At 35.1% G+C, this 26,277-nt stretch overlaps 1 protein-coding gene and 1 pseudogene across 1 annotated transcript; both read right to left on the bottom strand.

The window, feature by feature from the left end:
- Positions 1–7,427: 7,427 nt before the first annotated feature.
- On the bottom strand, positions 7,428–7,852 carry LOC135276029 (small nuclear ribonucleoprotein G). Its single transcript, XM_064378954.1, has one exon. It carries the CDS (start codon positions 7,783–7,785, stop codon positions 7,555–7,557), a length of 231 nt encoding a protein of 76 aa, XP_064235024.1. The 5' UTR covers positions 7,786–7,852; the 3' UTR covers positions 7,428–7,554.
- Positions 7,853–9,594: 1,742 nt separating this feature from the next.
- On the bottom strand, positions 9,595–18,509 carry LOC105726061 (myotubularin-related protein 14-like; annotated as a pseudogene).
- Positions 18,510–26,277: the final 7,768 nt, after the last annotated feature.

Here is a 26,277-nt window from a genome sequence, read left to right as displayed (position 1 = left end):
CACATGGAATGAGGAATATTATTGCTTCATTTATGAGAGCTGGGATATCCTTCCTTTCAAATCATAGCTAGTGGGGGAATAAGTACAATCCCCACTGAAATTCTGAGACCCAGTTGCTGCTCCTTTAGGGTTGCTTTTCTGAAATTCTGCCTTTCCTGACGTCTTGAGTCTCTGAAAATCCTGGCATAAACTACAAGGTTTCACAAACACCATTTTCCTCGACACAACATCAGTGCTATCAGGGTCACCACCTGCCTTGGGCAACATAAAAGCCATTCAGCCAGCAGGAATGCCATTTGGTCTTTTCCTCAATCTAACCAACTTCTAATGTTATTTTTTGAAGCATCTACAAATCTCAGATTTCATTGAGATTGTACACAGTCCTCTAACCCCATATTTGTGTTTCTAATTAATATCTGTGGTCTTTAAATAAATATGGAAAAGGAAGATAATTGGAGTGGTAGGGAATGTGTCTCAGTTCAACAATGAAGTGAAAATGGGAGTGGAAATAATTATTGTCATTTATTGGTTCATGATCAGTTGAAAACTTGCTTAAGAGAGATACTTTGATGAATAAGCTAGAGCTGTTTTCTTTATACTTCTGTTTATTGCACACAGTGACCACAAAGCTTTTCCTTGATGGAATTTCTCTATTTTATTAATTTTTTCAATCCATGCATTTTCAAAACAGCATCTATGCTTTACAGACTTATAAGCCCATTCATTGAGGATAATGCTTGTGAGGCTTATCTGAATTATAGCATATAATTCTAGAGTGAGCTATTTTTAATACATTTGTAAGCAATTGGACTATTGAAATTTGAGTGTATTTCTATGATACACTCTATTTAGAAATGAATAAACAAAAGGCAAAATCTACACTGAATGCAGCTGCCAAAATAATTTGACATTGAGAATGCTGTAGCTATAAACATGAGATAAACATGAGATAAAAATGCAAAACAGTCTAATGTTTAATTCATCGTGACTCTAATTTTCTGTAAACAGGAAGGTCAAATATAGAACGACCTTTCTCTCATTTCTAGTCAGGAAGCGCAGCGTTAGTGCTGTGCAGGTCTTCACATTCATTTCAGCCTGAGGAAGACTTACCTCAGGAATTCATCATTAAATCTGTAAGGAACTGGGTTTCGTAATCCAATATATTTTCTTTGCAGATTTTTACTTTCTATTTTGGAGTAATAAAATTTGTAAGTGTCATATATAGAAACTTTACCTTCTCTTTAATCTTTTCGGTGATTTTTGGATGGCATTTACTGGTAACAAATTGTGTAAATGTGTGAATGTGTGTGTGTGGGTGTGTATGTATGTGTGTAACTGTGTAACTGCTTTCAATCAATTTTTAAAGAATATTCATTATTCTAAGTAATTGCCTTTAAATACTTAAACTCTGTATTGATCCGTAGGTCTGCAGCTCAATTTGGCTTCAATTAGTGCTACTATTCTTGTCTAGCCTTCTACACAATTGCTAGTTTGATATAAGGAAATAATGAAAATTCCCAGAGCAGCCAGTATCGTTGTTCTCAGGTCAGTCTGTTAGACCTTCCTTATAGGCAGTGATTGTTTTCCTTAGGATGGCATGAAATAGAGTTCACATTTTAGAGTGAGACAGGTCTTGTTTCAAATTCTCTTCCTGCTGTTTTCCCTTAGACTGGTTATTCAGTCTCTCTGTAGAGCCTACTCCACTCTCTTACCCACTAAAGGTAAAATAAGCCTTTATTCTATAGTGTCTCTTTCATGTAAAAGTGTAAAGATAAAGATGGTGACATCTGCAAAATATTTAACAGAATGATTGCCTCCTCATAAGCCCTTACAAATCCTAGCTTCTTAGTCATTAGCATCAGTATTACTGAAGAAAACTACAGGTGATACAAGAATTGGCATGCAGAAGTGACCACTTTTTTTGGTCAAAAGTGACCGTAGCTTTTTTGTTTTGTTTTGTTTTGTTTTTTTCTTGAAAGAGGTTCCTGAATTCATTCTGGGGCCAGCTAGATTAGGTGGATTGTGGTTAGATGTCAATGTGGTAGGAAAGATTGGGCTTGTGCTGAACATCTAGCAAGTCTAATTCCAACACTAGGGAGTCACCATGGATAGATTCCCCAATCACTAAAATGATCTCAACTTACACAAGAAACTATAGAAAGTTTAGAGTTATAACAAAGTAAATAGATTAAATCAGTAATCTAAAACCTACCAAGAACAAAAAAGTTTAGGACCAGATAGATACAATAGTGAATGCTAATATTTGATATATAAATAAGAATTAACACATATATTTAAGGAATATTTAAATGTTTAAAGAAAAATATACATGAATCATTTTCAAGCTCTCCATAAAGTAGAAGAGGGAGCACTTCTAAACTGATTCTATCAGACCAACATTAACTTCATACCAAAACCAGATGAAGACATCACACACACACACCTCCCCCCCACAATTACAGTCCAACATCTCTCATAAATATTGATGTCGAAATTCTAAAAAAAAAAAAAAAAAAAAACTAACCTGAATCTAACAATGTATTTGTAGAATTATTCACCACAGTCAAGTGGGATTTATCTCAGAAATGTAAGGATGATTAAACATAAAAATAAATCAATTAATACCACATTAATAAAGCAATAAAAAAACCCAAATGATTATCTAAATTGACACATAAAAGTCGTTTGACAAAATACAACATCATTTCGTGGTTAAAAACACTCAAAACTAAGAATATAAGAGAGTTTCATCGACATACTAAAAATATTAATAAAAACTCACAGCTAGCCTTATACATTGAATAGTGAAAGACTGAAAGCTTTCTCTCTAAGATCAAACATAGAAGGTTGCCTGCTTTTACTACTGCTATTCATCATTGAACTGCAATTTCTAGTCAGCATTTAGACAAGAAAAAGTAGTAAAAGGAATCTAAGTTTAAAATGAATTAGTAAAACTGTGTAATATTAGATGACATGATTCTATAATATTAATAGATGACATGATTCTATACATAGGATTGTAAAGATTCCATAAGGAGCTACTAGTCATAATAAATGATTTAAGCAAAATTTCAGGGTATAAGAGTAACATGCTAAAATCAGTTTTTTCTATATACACTTGCAAAAAATCAAAATAAGAAATTAAGAAAGGAATTTCATTTACAAAAATTAGCACAAAATGAATCAAGACTAAATATAAGTGCTAAATCCTTACAACTATCAGAAAATAACATAGACTTACATTTTCATGAAGCTGGATTTTGTAAATGAATTCTTAAAAGTGAACCAAAAGTATGAGCAAGAGAAAAATAAATAAATATTTAATATTTAAAACATTTATATATAAAAGGACATTATCAAGAATGTAAAACCACAACTTATGGAATAGGAGAAAATATTCACAAATTATTTATCTGATAGGGGTTTAACATGCAGAATATAATAATAATTGCTAAAATCCAAAAACAAAAAGACAAAAAATAGACAAATGTGTTGAACTGGCCTTTCTTAAAGAAGATATACAAATGGCCAAGAAGCACATGAAAAGATACTCGACATTAGGAAAAATGCAAATCATAACCACAGTGCAATACAACTTCACATCTACTAGAATGGCTGTAATAAAAAAACAGAAAATAGCAAATAGTGATTATATGGAGAAATTGGAACTTCATACACTCCTAGTGAAAATGTGACATGATGAGGCCATCATGAAAGCAGTTTGGCAGTTCTTCAAAAAGCTAAAAATAGAATTATCCTGTGATCCAGGAAAGTCAATGCCTATGTACATATCCTGTATAATTGAAAACAGAAACTGGATACTTTTATGCCAAAATTTATGGCAGCATTATTCACAACAGGCAATAGGTAGAAACAACCCAAGTGTCCATCAACAGATGACTGGATAAATGTTGAGTGTGGCCACTGTCACTGAATTACATATTTTATAATGGTTAATAGGAAAATTTTATACAGATTTTACCACAAAACTTAGTTATTAGCAAAAGAGGTACAGTGGGTTGAAAAGCTTTAGCATACCCATTCCAAATGGTGAAACTTACAATAATCTCTTTGCATTTAAGTACAAGAGGAGCCTTGCTTCTTGGATACAAGGACCACTTGGGTTTGATACGACCACAGCATCAGATGTAGATCTGTGAGGGTGTATTCTCTGTTGGTGAGGAAGCCAGGTCACTAGCTCCGTGAAGAGACCAATATTAAAACCAGAGTAGCCACAAATTTTACTAAATATGAATATTGATTTAATGGATATTAATGGAACACCCATTAAATATCTATTCATATTGAGATTCTTTTTTAAGTCTCCTATATTATTCCTATATTTCATGCTTTTTTTCTAGAAATAAAACTGTAAAAATAAGTTGATGGGAAACATTGGAGTAATCATAACACATAATGACCAAATGATATATGCTAAGCAGTATTTTCTTTTTCATGTAATATTATCTCAATTTTAATTGTTTGAGTAATCTTGAGAAGCAGGCATTGCTACGTGGATTATAAAAGGGGGTGACATGTGAGACTTCAAGTATGCAAAATCTGTACAACCAAGAAAAGCTGGAAATGTGATTAAGACCAAATCTGTCAGACTCTTACATTAGTACTTACTATGTCATTGCTTTTTGCTACGGCTTCTTAAGAAAACACCATACAGTAACGGGACAGAGAGACAGACCTGTGTTCAAAAGGTGGTTATATAGAAAAACTCTCCCCTTCTCCCCAGGGAATTGCTCTGTTACTAAAATTTTCCACTATTGCTTTATAAAGAAAGCAGATTACCACATTATGAAAATGAATTCTTAAGAAGATAATATTCAAGGGGTTTAAATAATTTCTTTCTAGCTAAACAAAAAGAAGTACTAGTTATTTTGAAAGACAGAAGGTGATAATTGTTTGGCTGTGTCTCATCTTGAATTATAGTTCCCATAATCCCCACATGTGGTGGGAGGGAGCCCATGGGAGGCAATAGAATCACAGAGCAATTTCCCCCCATGCTATCCTCCTGATAGTAAGTTCTCATGAAATCTGAGGGTTTTAAAAAGGGCTTCCCCCTTCACTCTGCTCTGATACGTCTCCTTGCTGCCGCCATATGAAGAAGATTCTGTTTGCTTCCCCTTCTGCCATGGTTGTAAGTTTTCTGACGCTTCCTCAGCCCTGCAGAACTGTGAGTCAGTTAAGCCTCTTTCTTTTACAAATTACCAGTCTCGTGTTTTTCTTCATAGCAGCATATAAATTACCAATCTCAGGCGTTTCTTCAGTGGACTAATACAGAAGGCAAGTACCCTCATGAATTAATATTAAAACTAAGTAAAATAAAAGGATACTTAATTTCTAGCAACTTAAAATAATTTTAATAGATAGTGTAATGAAAATTCTGAAAAACCAGAAATTTCCACATTGAAGAGTAGAGTGGACCACAAGAATAGATATGTTAAGGCAATGGCTAGGAAAAAGGTGAGATAGAAAATAATCATGATCTTTGTTCAAATAACAGTTAGTAAGAGGAATGCAAATATGTCTGACTTATGATTAGCCCTTGAAATGTAAGAACAGCCTGCCTGCCTTCTTTCCTTCCTTCCTTCCTTTCCTTCCTTCCTCTCCCTTCCCCTCCCCTTGACTCCCCTCCCCTCCCCTCCCCTTCCCTCCCCTCCCCTTCCCTTCACTTTCCTTCCCTTCCCTTACTTTTTCTTCCTTCCTTCCTTCCTTTCCTTCTTTTCTTCTCTTTCCTTTCCCTCTCTCTAAAGCCAGGACACTATGAAATAAAATCAGTCTTTTATAAGTCACAAAATAAAACACAGTAATGAGCATCTGGTATTCTGGTGTAGGGCTGTCAAATGATTTTGAATATTCACTCAGCAGGGTATCTGCAATTTAAATACCTTGTAATAGCTAATAAGGATTGTCAAAGAAGCACATTAACATGCCTTAGGGATTAATTCTGTACTTTACAGACTTCATGTGTGTGAATAAGGCAAGCCCATCACGAGTTGCACAATCCCAAAAGGCTATACTTACATTTTTTATGCAATCATCCTTGAATAATCAAATACTATGTCTCACATTGTATTTTACTAAAAATAACTCAAATACAGACTATTAATGATGTTATTAAAAGTTTATTCTGCTTTGTCTTTTTGAATTAATAGCAATGTGTTTATATGTCTATAACAAGTTTGTCACTTTAAAGGTAAAAAGTATCTTAGTGTAGAGTCAAAGATAGGGCACTAATATGTCAATTTAGAAAAAAAAGTAAGAATGGCTTTATTTAGGCAGATTTTCCATCTCATTGCTTTTACAGAGAGCACTTTTAGTTTGTTACACCTTGTAGGAACTCTGCCAACACAAAGCTGATGATTTCTAAACATGAACATGTCATGTCAACTTTCAAAAGAAAGGAGAGTAGATAAAGAGAAGTAATGACATAAACTTTAGAGACTACATTTTGAACTTCATCTTTTCAGTAAACCAAAAAGAAGACAAACTACCTTCTACATTGACTTTTTATGATCTTTTTATGAATTTTTGTCATTGAATATGTCATTTCTTTTATAGTGAGTCAATATACTTGTTTCAATGAGATCACAACGACCCCATAACTTGTGTTTAATTTGATTTACACAAATTATATGAAACAAGTTGCTGAATAGTAATAATTACACATGATACTAGTAAAATAATAGGTAACTGTTTGGGAAAGTGGTACTATTAAGTATCATCTTAATAATGACAATACATTTAGCCAATTATCACTTTAATTAGATCAAGTATAAATTGGAGAGGTAATTTCCTATTGCCTTAAAGCATTCAACTTGAATCTGGATTTGAATGATGATAATATTTTATAAAACCAATAGGAAATACATATTATCATAGGACCACTTGCCAAAATGCTCAGATTGATCAAGATTATGGCATTCTGAATCCTCCATCCTATAGTTATGGCTTTCTTTTGGCCATCAAAATGTAACTCAGACACTACGAATGTCCATTCCTCTATCAATCATTCACAGAATTATTTTGACACTAATTGGAAATACTTTTTTATTGTAGCATTGGTGAAAGGATTATACACTAATTCTGTCATTCTTTCAATAATCTGTAACTAGCCATCTTTTACAAAACAAAGCTTTTCCTCATCATCTAGAGCTAGTTGGTTATATCGAAATGTTGTTCTTTGGAAAGACAAGGTAAATGCTTTAATTTTACCTTTAATTCTAAATTTAGAAGTGTTTTAATGGCCACCTCAAATGGTGACAAAGGCTCTTCTAAATTCCTCTTTTTTGACCTTATTATAAACCTATGAACTTTATGTTAATAAATAAAACAAGCTTGTATCTTTAGTCAAGTAAATTCATATGACTATACCTACATCTTTTATATTTTATTTCTTTAAATCAATTTTTTTTTTGATTATTACAAAAGTTTATTTAACAAAAAGTCTAATATGAAAATGTACATGATCTAATTTTTACATCATAGTAAAATAGGCCCTATGGAGAGAGGACATGGGTTTCTCCGCTGAACAGCCATTATTTATACTCGTTCCAAGGCTTCTAACATGATGATACTATTTCCTCGTATTACCACCATTCCAATATTGTTCTGTTGTCCGCTAGTTGCCATCTCCACACATTCATCTATCACAAGATTCATAAAGGGATCAAATCCCCGCAATATTCCTTGGACATGTCTGCCACCATTTAATTTCAACGATAACTTCTTGTCCATAAATTTTTTCAACTCGGGAGGGTGAGCTTTACTCATGGTGGCTACTCCGCGGGCACACAGAGGCCTTGGAACGGAATGCACGGCCTACTCTACGCTCCCGCGGTAGGCCCGGCCTCTTTAAATCAATTTTTATAAAAAATATACATTATCCTTTATAAAAACTTTGGCCATGGTGTATCCTTTTAAGTCTTTCCTTCCTCGCTCCATTTTCCCCAACACGACGTAGGTGTTATCTTTATTAGTTCTTTGCTTACTGCTGCAAATGTATGTGTACAAGGAGACACTTATTTTCTCCACACATTTTTACAAAAAAAAGCAAACAAGGTCCGCTATTCAGCACTTTGTTTTTTCATTAACAATTTATCTTAAAGATCTATAAATACTAATATATAGACATCATCATTCATTTCTTTCTAATTTCTCCATAATACTTCTATTGTGTATGTACCCTAGTTTATGCAGCCAATCCTCTATAATAAGACTCAGCTTGTTTCCATATTTTTCCTATTTAAATTAATATCACATTAGAAATAAAATCATGCATATATACTTCATACATTTGATGATGAAGTATCTCTTCTATAGATTCTGAGATGTGATATTGCTGGACAGAAGAGTAAATACTTCTGTCATTTTTGTTAAAGATTGTCCATTTCTTTTCTATATGGATTGAAATATATACATTTTTATAGACTTCACTTTTTAAAGTAATTTTAGGTTCACCAAAAAATTGAGATAATGTGAACAGAGATTTCTCATGTACTCCTTGCCCCATATAAAGTATCAGCCTTTCCCAGTATCAACATCCTCTCTCTAGAAAAATCCATTTGTTATAATTGATGAACCTATATTAGCACATCCAAAGGACCCAAAGTTCATAGTTTACCTTAAGATTCATTAGTTCACATCAAAATGACTCAAAGTTCATAGCTCACCTTGGGGTGTTATAATACCATGGAGTTAGACAAATTTATAATAACAAATATCCCCTATTAGAGCATCATACTGAATAGTTTCACTGCCTTAAAAATCCTCTGCTGGGCCTGTTCATTCTCCCTTTGCCTTTCCCCCTACAGCTTTTGGCAACCACTGATGTTTTTACTGCCTCAATAATTGTACCCTTTTCAGAATGTCATGAAGTTGGAATCATACAGTCTATAGCCTTTTCATATAGGCTTACTTCAGTTAGTAATATGCACTTAAAGTTCTGCCATGTCTTTTTTGGGTTCGATAGTTGTTTCTATTAGTGCTGAAAAATATCTTTTGTGAAGTCATGCCCTCCACAGGGCCATGGGAAACCTCACACAGTTTTGAGAATTGGGGAATCCTAGCAAAGATTGGGGTAGGTGGAGGCAGTGACAAAAGGAGACCACTGTCACTAGCAACAGGTCAGGGGTTCGGCAATCCTGTCCTTGGTCCTGATGAATTTGCGGGCTGCCAGATGTATGATGGAGAGGGAGGAGTGAAGCGATTTCTCCTGAGCTTGAAATAACCTTTAGCTAGGCATGGCTTTCAGTCAGTTCAGGGCTCATCTTAGCAAGGAGTAGAAAACTATCTTGGACTGGCTGCTTCAGCAGGTGCTGCTGGTGGTGCCCTGGAGATAACACTGCAGGAAAATTGCTCCAGCAGGTCCCAGTGGCGTCAGAGGGACTGGGATCTGTGCTGCTGTGTGTGGCCAATAAAGCTAGGTACACTCTTGCGGCTAAGCCCCCTGATAACTCAGGGCTACAAGTCTTCCTCTCGGGACTTCCAGAGGACACCACCAATTTTGAAAAAGTTGTTACAAAGGTTCAACAATGAGGAGCTTGAAGACTGGGTTTTTGCAGCCTCTGTTGAAAAGGCACATCATGTCCGAGGGCTGCAGTCATTTCCAGAGTATACTTTATGGAGAGAACAAGTGACTCTTCTCCAAGCTGCCCGAGTCTGTGATCCTTCTTGCTCCACAATCTCACAGGTGAAGCTCTCAGTGACGCCTGGGGCTCTCCATGACCAGGGAGAAAATTCACTGCCAAGGCTGAGATCCCTTCATCTCAGCACACAGATATCCTCCATGGTGAAGCCTGCATCCCAGCCTGACAAATTGTCACCTGTGTGTCTTCAGGGCAGAGAACTCCTAGGAGATAATATGCTTCAAAAACTGAAGCAGAAAAAATCTCCCCTCCTTTGCTGAGCCTATCTACCATCATGTGCCCAAAGAGGAACTGGGAATAGGCCGTGGGGAGGTGGAGGATCTCAGCAGGATTAAGGAATGTGTGGATGAGCCCATCAGCCCACAAAGAAAGGTGTAGAAAAGAGGGATTTGATCCCAGACTGAGATACCAGCAGCTTGCTTTCATAGTTGCTGTTAACTATGGAAATCAGCAGTTGGGGATAGTTTTGTATTTGATGCAGCAGGTCCCACCTGCTGATACTGGTTCCACTGATACTGGTTCCAGTGAATGTTCAGAGAGTGAGTCTATGAGTCAGATGTGCTCAATGGGGACTTAACATCCTGCTTCCAGTTAAAAATCTGCCTTTCAGCCATGTCATTTCAATCCGTGTATTCCTTGAAAAATTCACAGCCCAGATGTAGGATGCAGAGCAGAGTGAAGTTGGCATAGAACTGGGCTTTGTCCACCTCAGAGGACGTCACATTCAATAGAAAGCTTTGCTTTCTATTCTCTACCATCAGGTCACAGATGTATTTGACTGATAGGTATTGAAGCAGCTTGATGTCACAGCCTCTAATCTCCTGAAAAAGATGTGTATGGACACTTCAAAAAGCATATTCCTCTTCTATGAAGTCCACCGCATCTGTCCAGGAAGCGTTGGCATCCTTTAAAAAATACAGTTGTAGCCAGTGGATTCATGCAGCTGCCTCTGTTCAGCCAGAGGCTGACCTGTCAAATTTTCTGGCCCTTGAATAGGATTACTGGGCAGATAAACTGGTCTCTACATCTGACCATCTTGCTGCAGTTGAGGTTTTGCAACCTGCTCATCTGCACAATGCTCTCAAAGCTTCTTTCTACTTCTCAAAAATATGTTGCATTTTAAGTAGTACCAGATGAAGGCTTCACTTCACCATAGCCTCACCATTGCCAAAGCGATTAGTGAGAAAAGCAAGATAGTTTTAATTTGCATTTCTCTTTTCAGTAAGGTTAAGCATGTTTCATATGATTGAGAGTCATTTTTATTCCCTTCGCTTTACATATTGTATTTTTTCTTTTTCATTTCTATAATATTTTTAGATATAAAGGAGATTAGCCTTTTATTTTTGCTGTAGCTAAAATATATTTCTAATTTATCATTTATTTTTAAGCTAATTTTCAAGTAAAAGCTTTCATTTATTTTTATTTCTTTCCTTTTTTTTAAGAGATGGGGTCTCACTATGTTGTCCAGGCTTGCATGCAGTGGATAGTCACAGGTGAGAACCCACTACTGATCAACACAGAAGTTTTGACATGTTCTGTATTTTTTAAATAAAAATATATCAACATTTTTAATGGCCTTTGAATATTTTCTCTGCATTTTTTTTTATTAGCCAGGCGTGGGGGTACACACCTGCAGTCCCAGCTACTTGGGAGGCTGAGGTGGTAGAATCGCTTGAGCTCATGAGCTTGAGGCCAGTATGGGCAGCATAGAGAAACCTTTGTCTCTAAAAAATGTAATAAAATAAATGAAGAAACAATTGTTACAGTCTGTGATATGAGCACGGTCCCAAATGAGAATTTTGGGAAATTGAGCAGGTTCTACTCCATCTCAGCCTGTAGGTTTCCCCCTAAAATTTTGATATCATCACTAATCTATTTGATCTATTGGTATGTATCCAAGACCTTCAGTTCCATAGTGATGAGATGAAGAATTCAAAGCAAGACTTCTTAATTATGAGATTATTATCATTATTCCATTGGGTTATTGGTGGAAAATATTGGACACTTAGCAGAGCAATATTGGGTAGCTATAAAGTTTTTAGTAGTCTTCAACACATAGATAGTTATTTAAACTATGAGATGAAATGATAGCCTTAGGAGAGACACAGAATGAGAACTAAAACCAAGCTTTGTAAATGTTCACATTTATTTGACATGCTGAGAATGAGAACCTTGAAAAGAGATAAAGGAAGTAATCAGAGATGTAGGAAGAAACCAGGTGAGATTAGTCATAAGTCTTGGAATATGAAGAAAAATACAGATATTTATAAAATATTTTGTTCATCAGGTCACACAAATGCTACAAATCTGTATATGTAAATGAATACTTTCTATTGGTATAGAATTTTAATTTATATGCCACATATAATTTCACTAATGTAAGTAGAAATAGCATAATAGATATTTAGACATTGCACTGACTTCTAGTCCTTTTTATGCAGCACATAGTTTGATATATTAATTCTTTGAAGGCAAATATATAATGAAAATTTTTTCCATGTCAAATATTCCTGCAAAATTTTATTTTAGCATTTTGTGCCTTTGTGATAATTTGAATTAGAAATTATTATTTATGTATTGCTTTATTTCTGCTAAATACTTGTAATAACAGATTAAAATATAAGAACAGTTAAAAAGGAGAGAGACAAAATGCAAGGCCAGGATTTTCAAAGCAATAAAATAATGATTGTTAGGTAATTTAATTATATTTAAAAATTATGAAGAACTTACTGTAATCTAGGCTCTTGACAATAATTTTCATAATTTATCTCATTTTATTTTCATATATGCATAATGGTGTGAAAAATTCTAGTGTTATAGATTTAAAATCTGAGACTTAGACTAGGTAATATGATCAATGTCAATAGCTAGTGAGTGGTGAAACCTGGGAAAAAAAACAAAACTGTGGTAGAAGTCCAAAGCATATGCTGTTAACCAATCAATATGTTAGAGCACATTCCCCAACAATAGGACAGATGAATGGAAAAAGAAAACACTCGACCTGACTTGTAGTCCCTCTAGATATCACATCTCTTTTGAAACAGAGCTTTTGAAAAAAGAGGAAGGAGGAGAAAAGGAGGAGGAGAAATAGGAGGAGAAGGTATTTTTTTCTTCCTTAACTCCCAGTTCCCTGAATGAGCAGAAGGTATTTATGATGACAATAAAATTATTACACATTTATTTTTCAGACATGTTCAACTATGTAATTATTTTGTTAAATCAATTCAAAGACAGCAATTCTATCAGTGCAGAGAGCAATTCTCCTATGAGTGAAGCCATTGGAAGTGAGAACTGCATACCCATCTGCTCTCTGGGAATATCTTAGAAGGGGCACTTATAACAAGATGAAAATGAGGTACACAGATAACATAAATAACAATTTTGTACAGACGATGCTTCGTTAGAAAAATGATAGGCTTTAAGGAAAAAGCATTGTATGAAGACAAAGGGAATGACATCCAAAGGCAGCACGGTGTCTGAAAATTATCCAAGGCAGGATCCATGCATAAATTTAGTGAATTGTTTGGAAGCTTCTATAAAATGCTATAAAGAATGTTTCTCTGAAACACAAAGGAACAAATAAAATGAGTTGAAAGGACACACAGTAAACTGAAAAGACAGCAAGTTTAGCTCTAAACTGAAGCATGATTTAAATGATTTTGAATAAACAAAAAGAAAATCATTTGTGAAATCAACTATGTATTGAAAATAGTGAGAGCTGATCAATGTTACAGAATCAGTGAAGTAGAGGTATTTTTACGTCTTATTTTATTGAAGAGTTTTCTGTATTGTTTGCATTCCATAGTTGCAATGTTAGTACATATAAAACTTACTTTCATGAAGGAAATAATCTTGGTAAATATTCAAAGCCTAAATCTTCTACTTGCTTCAAAACTTTACTGTATTATTGAAAATACACCAAAATGATTATTTTCACTGATTTAATATTATTTAAGTTTCACAAGAAACAATTAACATTGTCCCCACTTCAATTAATAACTTCCATTATATGTCCTTTATGTTTGACAATAAATAATTATAAATCATTAGGTGCCCCAGTAAAGGCATTTTAAAGATACGTGTTTATTATAAATCTTAATTCAATTTCCTTAATATTTCTTATCAAAACAGAAGCCCATATTCTTGTGAAAATGATTGAAGCAATCAGCATACAGTTTATTATCAATACATGTAAGTTTGCTAATCTGGCTTTAAATTTCTAATACATTTGGCACCCATGGATTTCTACTACATTGTTTTTGAAAGTAATATTAAGAAGTCATATTCATTTAACTTTGGTACTCACCCATATCTGTCTATAATGGCTGTGGGCTACTCACCATTGCTTTTGCTCATGAACTTTGATGTAGAGGCAGCCATGCATAGACAATTGGTGACAGAGGTCAGGGATCATCCTGTGACCACTGGTCAAGCTGTCTTATCAAGCACAGATGGCAGCTAATATGCGTTATAATATGCAAAAGGGAACACTTGTTAAAATTGCAACTGTAATTCAATGACTGACGCAGAGTTCCTCATATGTATAGTCACTGTGAATGGTGAGGGTGATTTTGAAGGTAGAATATCTTATCTTGCCTAAGAAACAGAAGCAAATGTATATTGTAAACATATCTGTTTCCTGCTTTCAAATATTTGTAGATACACTTAATTGTTTTTGAACAACATTTTATGTAGTATTTGAAAGCTGTGTCTGCATAAGATAGAAGTTATTTGTTTAGTATACATCTGTTGCTTTGCATTCATGGAAATCTTATTCTAGTAACAATTTTTTTTTTTTTAATTTCTGGAATGACTCCTTTGTCTTCCTCAATGTATGCAATTTAAGAAAGCTTAATTTCACTCACCCATGTCTAGGGATAATAATAGCAAAAATTAAAATACTGCATGGTAGATACGTTCTAAATATTAGTTATTAAAATAGCCTTTCATTTCATTTCTTCTTACTCTGAGCAAGTAGAGGAAAACCAAAAAGAAGCATGATAAATATAAAAATTTTAGGAAATATGTTAGAATATTTCTTGTGAGGACATAAACTGTAATGCAAGTTGTATTGTTCAGATTAATGCACTTAATATCCTGTAGAATTAGGAAGAGTCTGTTTTCTTTTCATGGATATAAGACTGTACTGCCAAACCATAGAGAAATAGTATTAGAGTCCAGCGTTACATATTTTAACTGTGTTACTCCAGACATTTATTTCTTACATTGGAGAGAATATGACAAAATAATCATATTCTTAAAATATGAAACATCTGCCAGAGTGAGAAAAAAAGTATTTCAGAAAACACATTCTGCCATACAGCCTTCCAGCTTCCAATTTCACCTTATCACAGCAGGCCCATGTATGCAAAACAGCACCCAAGGTTGAACTATATCTCTGAACTCTGGTTATTTGGCCATTTCTACACGTTTTACTTTCCTATTATATTAAATGTTCTTTATGGTAAGTGGTTTTTGAGTCTAGTTTTTAATATTTTATTGAGCCTAGTTTTTAATATTTTAAAAGGCTTATATAAGTAATTTAACATTTCTTTCATTACTAGATACATTCTTGAATTATATGTTACCTGTTAAATAACACAATTTTCCTGGTGTTATTGGGAATGGATACCATCTTTGGACTCACACCACTGCTAACTTTCTGAGTCTGAACTAAGTGGCTTACGTTATTTTTGGTGTGACGTGTGTGCAGAAATGTCACTGAGCAGGTGAAACAGCAGCATCGGTTTCCACCACTATTTATTCAAAGAGGATGGGAAAGTGAGTGATTTAGATACCCTTTCCTCTATTACCCTGTGTAGATCCCCCTCATTTTTGATAGCTGCTTTACTAAAACAAAAGTGTCTCATTCATCTTTTCACATGTATCAATTTGGTAATCCATTCCAGAAATGCCACATTTAATTCAGCATTTGTTTGTCACTAGATGTGTAAAATTTGTTGATAAATAGTGTGATAGCATGGAGATTAAATAAAAACCAAACAAAAATATTATTTCTCTGTTTTGAAGAGCACAAATATATATGGTCGAAGGGGAATGTCACGAAGATGTTAATAGAAGGAAATGGTATCCAGATTAATGACTCATGACAACTGAGTGGGCAGGAGTATCATCCAATAGCAAGAGTTCGAAGAACCTAAATAAGAAAAACTTCCCTGCACCCCACTCACCTCCGTTAGCTGACCCCTACCATCCCTCTTCCCCAGCACTCATGGAGACATCGCACGCACCTGCCTTGGCAACAGAAGTAGCCTATGTTTTCTATTCTTGTTTATAATTCTTTCTACCACAGTGTATCTACATCAGCACTGTATCACCAATATAGTTCCAATTTCTCACTCCTTCCCAATCCTTAAATTCACCGTGGCCTCTACAATTTCCACTTAACAGCAAAATATGCTATTTCTGAAATTTTCTCTGAGTATTACTTTTTTGCAGAAATATTATTCCTGTTTTATTTTTTGGTGATTTCCATATCATCAGAGATAATCATTCTAATTATGTGGTTTTTTAGTTACTTGATAGTCTCTCCTTCAATTTTCTTTCCCACCGGCCTATTCATTCATTTTGCTGGTCACACCTGGTTTGTCATTATCAATAACTGAATTGCCTTAGAAGCTGTAATTCTAATTCCCTGCCCTCATTCTTTGATCATCACCTCTTATGTTTCTGACTCACTTCCTTTTATCTTGCAATTATAGTAATAAGCCATTCAATATAAATATTTTTTGTATTCATTCTTCATTATGTAGCTTATTTTTATGGCCTGTCATTAAAGCCATTTTAATGATAAAAGTTTATTCTGTTCCACTTTTTCCATTGTAATATTTGTCATAAAATTAAATCCTGTAGTTAAAGGCAACTCTTTGCCCATTTTGCATTACCCCCATACTTGAATAGCTAAATATGGCTGAAAACAGCCAACCAAGACGTATAACCATGCTGACATCAGAGTTTTGGTATAGGGGTTAATGAGGATCATACAATTTCTGAGCAAAGAGTAAACTTTGTCCATGCATGTTTTATTAAAAAATTCATAAATTGCCTTTTAAAAACACCAGATAGATATTTGGAATCCCCCAGGCAGAGAAAATAAAAACAATAACTTTCAGACTCTGTGAGTCACATAGCATTCTGATTGTTGAATGTTTCAAACCATGCAAAAATAAACTTACTGTTACTAGGATATAATCAAAATATATATGAGAATCAATTATAAAAATCCATTTAGAGGTGTTTATAGGTTCTATATACCTCACTTTTATATGCTTTCCAGAGTTACAGCATTTAAAAGGAAGGTAGGTGACAGTAATGCCCACTACTGTCTCAAAAAAGTTTCCCTATAATTTTTACTCAACAGTGCAACCAACTGGTCCTAAGTGGAGTGTGTTGTGCCATAAAGGGTTTTGTCAATCACCCACTTAAGGTTGTCTGGTGCTACTAAGGAGATCTTTTGGTTTTACCAAGTTTTATGAACTTTAAGGTTTTTAAAAATTGTTTAAAGCAAAAAATCATAGCACCGCCTAATGGTAAGCATGTAGAATATGTATGTATATATATGCACACACACATATATATAAAATATAGATATATATTTACATTTATAGATACTTATTTTATATAAATATATATATCTACATGTAAATATAGAAATATATCTGTGTGTGTGTGTATATATATATATGTGTGTGTGTATGTGTGTGTGATTGTGTATACATACATATATACAGAGATAAGACCAGGTAGATAACTCTTTGTGGTTAAAAGGTTTTTATATTTTTCATTAAGTACCACAACATTAATTATAAATAGATTAGGCAAACTTATGGAGATATATATATATATATATATATATATATATATTGAGAGAGAGAGAGAGAGAGAGAGAAACCATAATGATATAATACGAAGACATAGGGCTATAAAGTCCAAAGATAAATTAAATAGAATTTTAAATATTCAATTCCTCTCAAAGCACAGAAGAAACAGCAAACAAGAAGCCTGAAGAAAATCAATTGTAAAATGGTGGAACTAAGTTAAGTGCATTGTTAGCTACTTTAAATTTTATCAAATTAAACACTCCAACTAAAATATTTTCATAATGAATAAAAAAAAGTATCAATTATATGCTGTTCACAAGAGATATGCTTTAAACAAAACACACAATAAAAAAGTATATGTGATTAAAAATTAAACCGTGCAAAGTAAGTGCTGGAAGACAAGAATGACTGTATTATACCAAATAAATTTGACTTCCAGTGACTTCCAAAAAGGGAACTGAAGAGATGGAGGCAAGATGGCCGATTAGATCAGCTAGGAGGAATATCTGCCACCACAGAACTGGGAGACCAAGAAGACCAATGCACTCTGCACAGATCCTTGAAAGGAGAGCACTGAGAGTAGATGGAGGAAGAGGACAAATGCTGGGCTGAGCAAAGAGAAAGCTGAGAACCGTACATAGGATTACAGCACATGAGGACTTGTTCCTGGCCCCCAAAGACTCTTGGGAAAGGTGTGAGTTGAACAGGTGAGGAGTAACCTGCTCTGGCCATGGGCCTCTGGAATCCTGGCAGCAGGAGACCCCACAGCCCACACAGACACTCACGCTGGCAGGGAGAGCTGCTTAGAGAGGTGGTAGAGGCAGAACTCCAGACTGTGTGGAGCCTGGAAGTTTGGTCCAGCAACCTCTACAGTGGAGCATAGCCAGGGACACCTTAGGGGAACTTTCAGACCTGGACAGAGCAAGGTGATGTTGCCTGTTAGATGAGGCCAGTTTAACCTAAGCACTCTTCTGTCTGGTGGCCTCTCTGAGGGCTCCCGCCTGGCCATAGCTGCTTACAGTGCAGCCTCAGAAGCCCAATTGTTGTGCCTCCCAGGGCCCACATCATGGCCCCTGTACTGGCAGACCATGCCTGACCAAAGGCGAGTTCCAGCAGAGAGGCCCCCTCTACCACATACCAGCCCGTGTCTGCCCTCTTTCCACTGCAGCCTGTCCCATGACACTCTACAAGCATGCATTAACCCATGCCACCCCCGCTATTGTTTTGCTATCCTGTGTATGTATCGGCAAATCTGCCTTCCCCTTCCCCACTGGCACATGGGTGCATATGCAGCCCACCGTGTCATTGCTGCCAACATGAGCACAGTACCATCCCATCGATGCTGCTTCTCTGTGCTGCTGTTGCCAGCCTGAACAGGAGCATGGACACCAGTGACCCTGCCCCCTGCCCTGCCACTGCTGCAGGTGTGATCACATGCAGGGAGATTGCTGTATCTGTGCCTACAGTGCCCCACCCCTGTAGTGACACCTCGGTGGATGCCAAGGCACACAGGGATGCCAGTGGCCCCATCCATCTCCCCACTCCTCCTCTCCCACTCCCTGTGCTACCACCACCACTGCTGTCAATGCCCATATGGATGCTGGCAGCCCCAAGCCACCTAGCTCCCCTCCTCAGCTGACTACCATGTACCTCCCTGCCCTGCCAATTCCCACATCCCCACTTCTGCTGGCATGTGAGAATGTGCATGGATTCTGCTGCCAGTGCTTGATGAAGTGCTGTGGGTGGCACCACCCTTTGTAGTGCTATGGCTAGTGGTCTGGGAACACCTGGGCTCCTTCAGTACATCAGGTTTCAAAGTTTGAGGAGCCAGAGAACAAAGCCAAGGGCTCAATACCAGACTCCCAGAGTTTGAGCACACATTCCAGAAAGGGTGAGTTGACCCTTAGCCCCCTCAAAAATCTATCAAAAACAAAGCCAGTCAACTAAACCCACCTTATACCACAATCAAACCCCCAAGAACATAAAAGAAGATAAAAGAAAAGCAATAACAACAACACAAAACCCCTCTCTAAAGGACAGCACCTTCAAAGATTAAAGGAACATCAGCCCAGAAAGATGAGAAAGAACCAGCTAAAGAACTCTGACAACTCAAATAGCCAGAATGTCTTCTTATCTCCAGACGATCTCACTAGTTCCCCCAAAATAGTTGTAACTAGGCTGAAATGGCTGAAGTGATATAATTCAAATACGGATAAGAACAAAGAAAATTGACCTTCAGGAGAGGTCCAAATTCAATCCAGGGAATTTAAGGGATACAATAAAACAATACAGGAGATGAAATACAAAATTGTCTTTTTAAGAAAGAACCAAACTGAGCTCACAGAGCTGAAAAACTCACTTCAAAAATTTCAGAATATAATAACAAGCATTGATAGCATAATTGACCAACTGGCAGGAAGAATTTCAGAGCTCAAACACTGTTCTTCAAAATAATATGTCAGACAAAAATAAAAAAAAAAAGACAAGAATGAACCAAATCTCAGAGAAATATGGGATTTCATAAAGAGACATCTATGACTTATTGGTATCCCTGAAAGATAGGGAGAGAAAGCAAGCAACTTGGAAAACGTATTTCAGGATATTGCCTGTGAAAATTTCCTCAACCTCTCTAGGGAGGCCAACATTCAAATTCATGAAAGGCAGAGAACCCCTGTGAAATACTGCATAAGACCATCCCTAGACACATGATAATCAGACTCTCCAAGGTCACAATGAAAGAAAAAATATTAAAGGGAGTTAGAGAGAAGGAGCAGGTTACCTAGAAAGGGAAATCCATAAGGCTAACAGTGGACCTTTTAGTAGAAAACCTACAAGCCAGAAGATAATAGGTAAGCGCCTATATTCAGCATTATTAAAGAAAAGAATTTCCAACCAAGAATTTCATGTCCAGCCAAACTAAGTTTATAAGTGAAGGAGAAATAAGATCCTTCTCAGACAAGCAAATGCTAAGGTATTTTGTTACAAGCTGACCTGCCTTGTAAGAGGTCTTGAAGGGAGGGCTAAACATAGAAAGGAAAGGCTGTTAGCAACCAATACAAACACATACTTAAGTACACAGACCAGTGAGGCTGCAAAGCAAATACACAAACAACTCTGCAAAATAACAAGCTAGCAACATGAAGATGGGATAAAATTTAAACATATCAATACTCACTTTGAACGTAAATAGGCTAAATACCCCAACTAAATGACATAGAGTAGCAAGTTGGATGAAGACACAAGACTCAATAATATGTGGTCTTCAGGAGACACATCTCACACACAATGCCACATATACGCTGAAAATAAAGGGGTGTAGAAAAATCTACCAAGCAAATGGAAAACAGAAAAAAGCAGGATTGTTAATCTAATTTCAGACAAAATAGACTGTAAATTCACAAACATTTAAAAATAACAAAGAAGGACATTTCATAACAATAAAGGCTCAATTCAACAAGACGACCTAACTATTCTAAACATATATGCACCCAACAAGGGAGCATCCAGATTCATAGATCAAGTTTTTAGAGGCATAGTAAAAGACTTAGGAAACCACACAATAATAGTGGAAGACTTCAACACCACACTGATGATATTAGACCGGTCCTTGAGGCAGAAAATTAACAATGATATTCAGAACCTGAACTTCACACTGGATGAAATGAATCAAATATATATCTACGGAACACTCCACCCCAAAACAACAGAATATAGATTATTCTCATCTGTACATGGCACATATCCCAAAATCGACCACATAATTGAACATAAAACAACCATCATATTACAAAAATGGAAATTCATACCAACCACACTCTTGGACCACAATGCAATAAAAAATAAAAATCAATACAAAGAAAATTGTTCAATGCCATATAATTACATGGAAATTAAACAACCTGTTTCTGAATGACTTTTGGGAAAATAATGAGATTAAGTTGGAAATCAAGACATTCTTTCAAACTAATGAGAACAAAGATACAATATACCAGAATGTCTAAGACACAGCTAAGGCTATGTTAAGAGGGAGTTTCATTGCACTAAACGCCCATGTCAAAAAGTAAAAAAATCTCAATTTAACAACCAAACATCATAACTAAAAGTATTAGAGATACAAGAGCAATCCAACCTAAAAGCTAGCAGAAGACAAGAAATAACCAGAATTGAGCCTGAACTAAAGGAAATTGAGATGTGAAAAAAAATAAAAAAAAATACAAGAAATCAGAGAATACAGGAGTTGCTTTCATGAAAAAATTAATAAGATAGACTGCTAGCTAGACAAAGGAAGATGAACCAAATAAATACAAGCAGAAATGGCAAAGAGAACATGACCATGTCTCCATAGAAATGCAAAACTACCATGCAGTTTTTGCAAAGACTACTATGAATACCTCTATTTACACAAGCTAGAAAATCTGGAGGAAATGGATAAAATCCTGGACACATAAACCTTTCAGGATTGAACCAGAAAGAAACTGATTTCCTGAACAGACCAATAATGAGTTCTGAAATTGAACAAATAATAAAAAGCCTGCCAACCAAAAAATTACAGGAGCAGAAGCGTTCACAGACAAATTCTGTCAGATGTAAAAAAAGAACTGGTACCATTCCTAATGAAGCTATTCCAAAAAGTTGAGAAGTGGGGACTCTTTCCTAACCATTCTGAGTCCAGCATCATCATGACACCAAAACCTGGCAAAGACACAACAACAACAAAAGAATACTTCAGGCCAATAACCTTGATGAACATAGATGCAAAAGTCCTCAACCAAATACCAGGAAATCAAATTCAGCAGCATATCAAAAAGCTAATCTACCACGATAAAGTAGATCTTATCCTTGGGGATGCAAGTTAGTTCAACATATGGAAATCAACAAATGTGATTCAACACATAAAAATAACAAAAAAACAAAATTCACATGATCATCTAAATAGATGTAGAAAAGGCTTTTGATAAAATTCAAACTCCCTTCATGTTAAAATCTCTCAAGCCTTGAAGGTACATAATTCAAAATAATAAGGGCCATCTATGACAGAATCACAGCCAACATTATATTAGATGGGCAAAAGCTAGACACAGTCATCTCAAAAACCAAAATAGGGCAAAGATACCCTCTATCACCACTCCTATTCTATAAGGGACTGGAAGTTCTGGCCACAGCAATCAGGCAAGATATAGAAATAAAAGGAATCAAATAGGAAGAGAAGTCAAACCATCCCTCTTTGCAGATAATGTGACTCTATACCTAGAAAAACCCATAGTCTCTACCGAAAAGCTCCTTGGCATGATAAGCAGCTTCAGCAAAGTTTCAGGATACAAAAATCAATGTACAAAAGTTAGTGACATTCCTGTATACCAACAGCATCCAAACTGAGAAACAAATCAAGAATGCAATCCTATTCACAATAGCAACAAAAGGAAAAAATATATACCTAGTAATACAGCTAACCAGAGAGGTAAATTATCTCTACAACAAGAATTACAAAACACTACTCGAAGAAATCAGACGTGACACAAACAAATAGAAAACTATTCTATGCTCATGGATACAAAGACTCAATATTGTTAAAATGGTCATACTGTCTGAAGCAATTTATAGATTCATTGTTATTGCTATCAAACTATCAACTAATTCTTCACAGAATGAGAATAAAACTGTCTTAAAATATATCTGGAACTAAACAAGAGTGTGAATAGCTAAGGCAATCCTAAGCAAAAAGAATAAAACTTGAGGCATCACTTTACCCGGCTTCAAACTTTACTACAAGGCTACAGTAACCAAAACATCATGGAACTGATTTAAAAACAAACACATAGACCAATGGAACAGAATAGGGATCCTAGAAATAAGGTCACACACCTACAACTATCTGATCTTTGACAACGTTGCCAAAAACAAGCAATAGGGAGAGGACTCTCTAGTCAATAAAAAGTGCTAGGATAACTGGCTAGCCATATGGAGAAGATTGAAACTGGACCTCCTTCTTTAACGTCATATATATTAAAAAAGTGCAAGATGGATTAAGACTTAAATGCAAAGCCTAAAATTATAAAAACCATGAAAGATAACACAGGAAACACCATTCTGGACATAGGACCAGGCAAAAATTTTCTGTCAAAGATTCTAAGCAATTGCAACAAAACCAAAAATTGACAAATGAGATATAGTTAAACTGTAGTGATTCTGCACAGTTATATAAACTATCAACAGAATAAATAGACAATCCCATAACCATTAAACAGTCGCTCCCTGTTTTCTCCTTTCCCCATCTCCTGGCAAACACTGATATGCTTTCTGTCTTTATGAATTTACCTGATCTGGACATTTCATACAAATAGATTCGTAATATGTGAACTTTTGTCTGTTTTTTCCACTTAGCATAATAATTTTCAAAGTTCATCCATACTTTCATATATATCAGTATTTTATCCTTTTTATATCTAAATAATATTATATAAATATACCTAATTTTAATTTTCTGTTTACAGTTGATGAACATTTAGGCTGTTTCTACATTTTGACGATTTTTACCAGTTACTTTTATTTACATCAAGTTTAAGATATGAAAAACTGAATTTTTAATAATGTTGACAAAGTTATGGCAGGTTTTTAAATTTACTGTTGTATTATGTGCATATTTAATTGACATGTCATTTGGGCTCAGTTCCATTTCGATTTCTTATTGCAAGAATATGAATCTAGCAGTTAATTTTCACATTTAAGTTTCAAGAGCTTTAACAACTTTCAATCTGTGAAAAATAAGAAGCATGAAGAAAGTTAAAGATCCAAATGAACACAATAAATTATATGACACTGCTTGGTTAATGTTTTGAGGAAAAAATATTTAAAATTTTCTATTTGAAAAACTTATGAGCAATTATTATGTAGCCTGAATTTCTAGTTAGTGTTCACATTTATATGATGAATAAGTTAAATGAGTAAATGCTCTTTACTGGCAATATTTGTCTCAATGAAAAACTAAACTGTTCTCAGAATCTGAAATTTAAAGTTCCCTATCACTGAAACTTGCCTTCATGTAAAATGTTTTTGTATCACTACCTTTTCCTAATTGGCATTTTTCTCCTACTTTTTAATCTCTTTGACATTGAGAGAGGTTATGTTTCTAAATGTCATATATTATAGTTGCTTTTTAGATGAATGCTTATAGTTTAACATATAATGTTTAATACATGAGAATATCTATGTTTTGAAGATCTATAACAACAGAACCATTTGCAGAGATTGCTTGTTAATGAGATCCTTCCATTTTATAGACTGATATAAAGATCAGTGTATGTTTGATGATAAGCTACTGAAGGCAAGATATTATTTAAAACAAATGAAACAATAGAGATAGAACATAAGAAACAGTACTGACAATACCAAGTAAAATAGCTCTAAATAAAGATTACAAATGATTAACAGTATCTGAAATTAATATTATAAAACTTCAAAAAAGTCTAAATGATTAAACAGTGAAATTAAAAATAAAAGGAAGTAAACCATTTAAATGGAGGCAGATGCTGAACGACCAGGCTGGTAAACCCATTCTCTGCTAAGTACTCTCATAAAGAGTATGATAAATTGAGTGGGGAAATCAGAAATACCAAATGACAGAGGACAATCAGAATTAGGTGATCAACTGCAGTAGCTAAAGTTAAAAGTTGCACAAAGAATAAACATTTGCAGTTGTCAAAAATGAATTAGAAAATTTTAGAGGAGTTAAGGCAGTGTGGCCTTTTAAAAGCATTTATTCGTTAAGTTCTTCAATAAAAATGCATTAAGAGAACCTACTAGATATTGCCTTTGATAGTACCAATAGAGTCGTAAACAAGTCAAATATCTCTCACTTCAGAGAATGTACCATCTAGGAATTTCTTGAAGCAATTCATTTGAAAAAATTCACATTCTTTATGATCAATGATAAGCTGGACTCAGTGTCCCAAGAAGCAGTGTTCTGGAATAATAAAACTAAGAAGACAGCTTAAACATCCTCTGTGCCATCCAATCACAACAGGAATTTCCAATTCAATGTCCATCTGAGTATTTGTATTTGTTACTCATGTATATGATACCTTTGAATTTAATACCCTCTAATACCTATGTCTGATTAGATATTTTTCCAAATTATAAGTGTTAGAATTTCTGACTATAAAAACACATTGTGTATATATATATATACACACACACACACACATTCTATGTATGTATATATGTGTGTGTGTATATATATATACATACACACATACACATAGAAGAAAGAAATACCTTCTTACACAGAGAAGAAAATAAAAGTCAGCAGTAATCTGTAATGAGTTGAAAAATATCCCTGTGTTCTTCCCATAGTCACATCCACCAGTACCTTCAGAATATGACATTATTAGGAAATAGAGTCAGGGCAGATATAATGGAGATAAAGGTCTCTAGATAAAATTCATCCTGGATATGGTGTGTCCTAAATCTAATGACTTGTGACCTTAGAAAAGGAGAGGGTACAAAGATACAGACAGAAGTCCATGTGAAGACAGAAACAGATTGGAGTGATGCTGCCACAAGCCAAGGCATGCCAGGTACCACCACAAACTGCAGGAGGCAATATAATATTCTTTTCTAGAGGCTCAGAGGAAGTGTGGCCCTACCAATGCTTTGATTTTTAACATCTGGCTCCCAGTACTGTAAGAGAATACATGTCTTGTTGTCTAAGACATTTAGTCATTGGTTTATGTCATGGTATGTCTGAGAAACTAATATATCAATTATAATGTTCATGATGT

Source organism: Aotus nancymaae, unplaced genomic scaffold (genome assembly GCF_030222135.1).
Source record: "Aotus nancymaae isolate 86718 unplaced genomic scaffold, 86718_ANA_hifiasm-v0.15.2.pri h1tg000020l, whole genome shotgun sequence".
NCBI classification, from domain to species: Eukaryota; Metazoa; Chordata; class Mammalia; order Primates; family Aotidae; genus Aotus; species Aotus nancymaae.
This window is presented reverse-complemented; position numbering and strand designations above follow the sequence as displayed.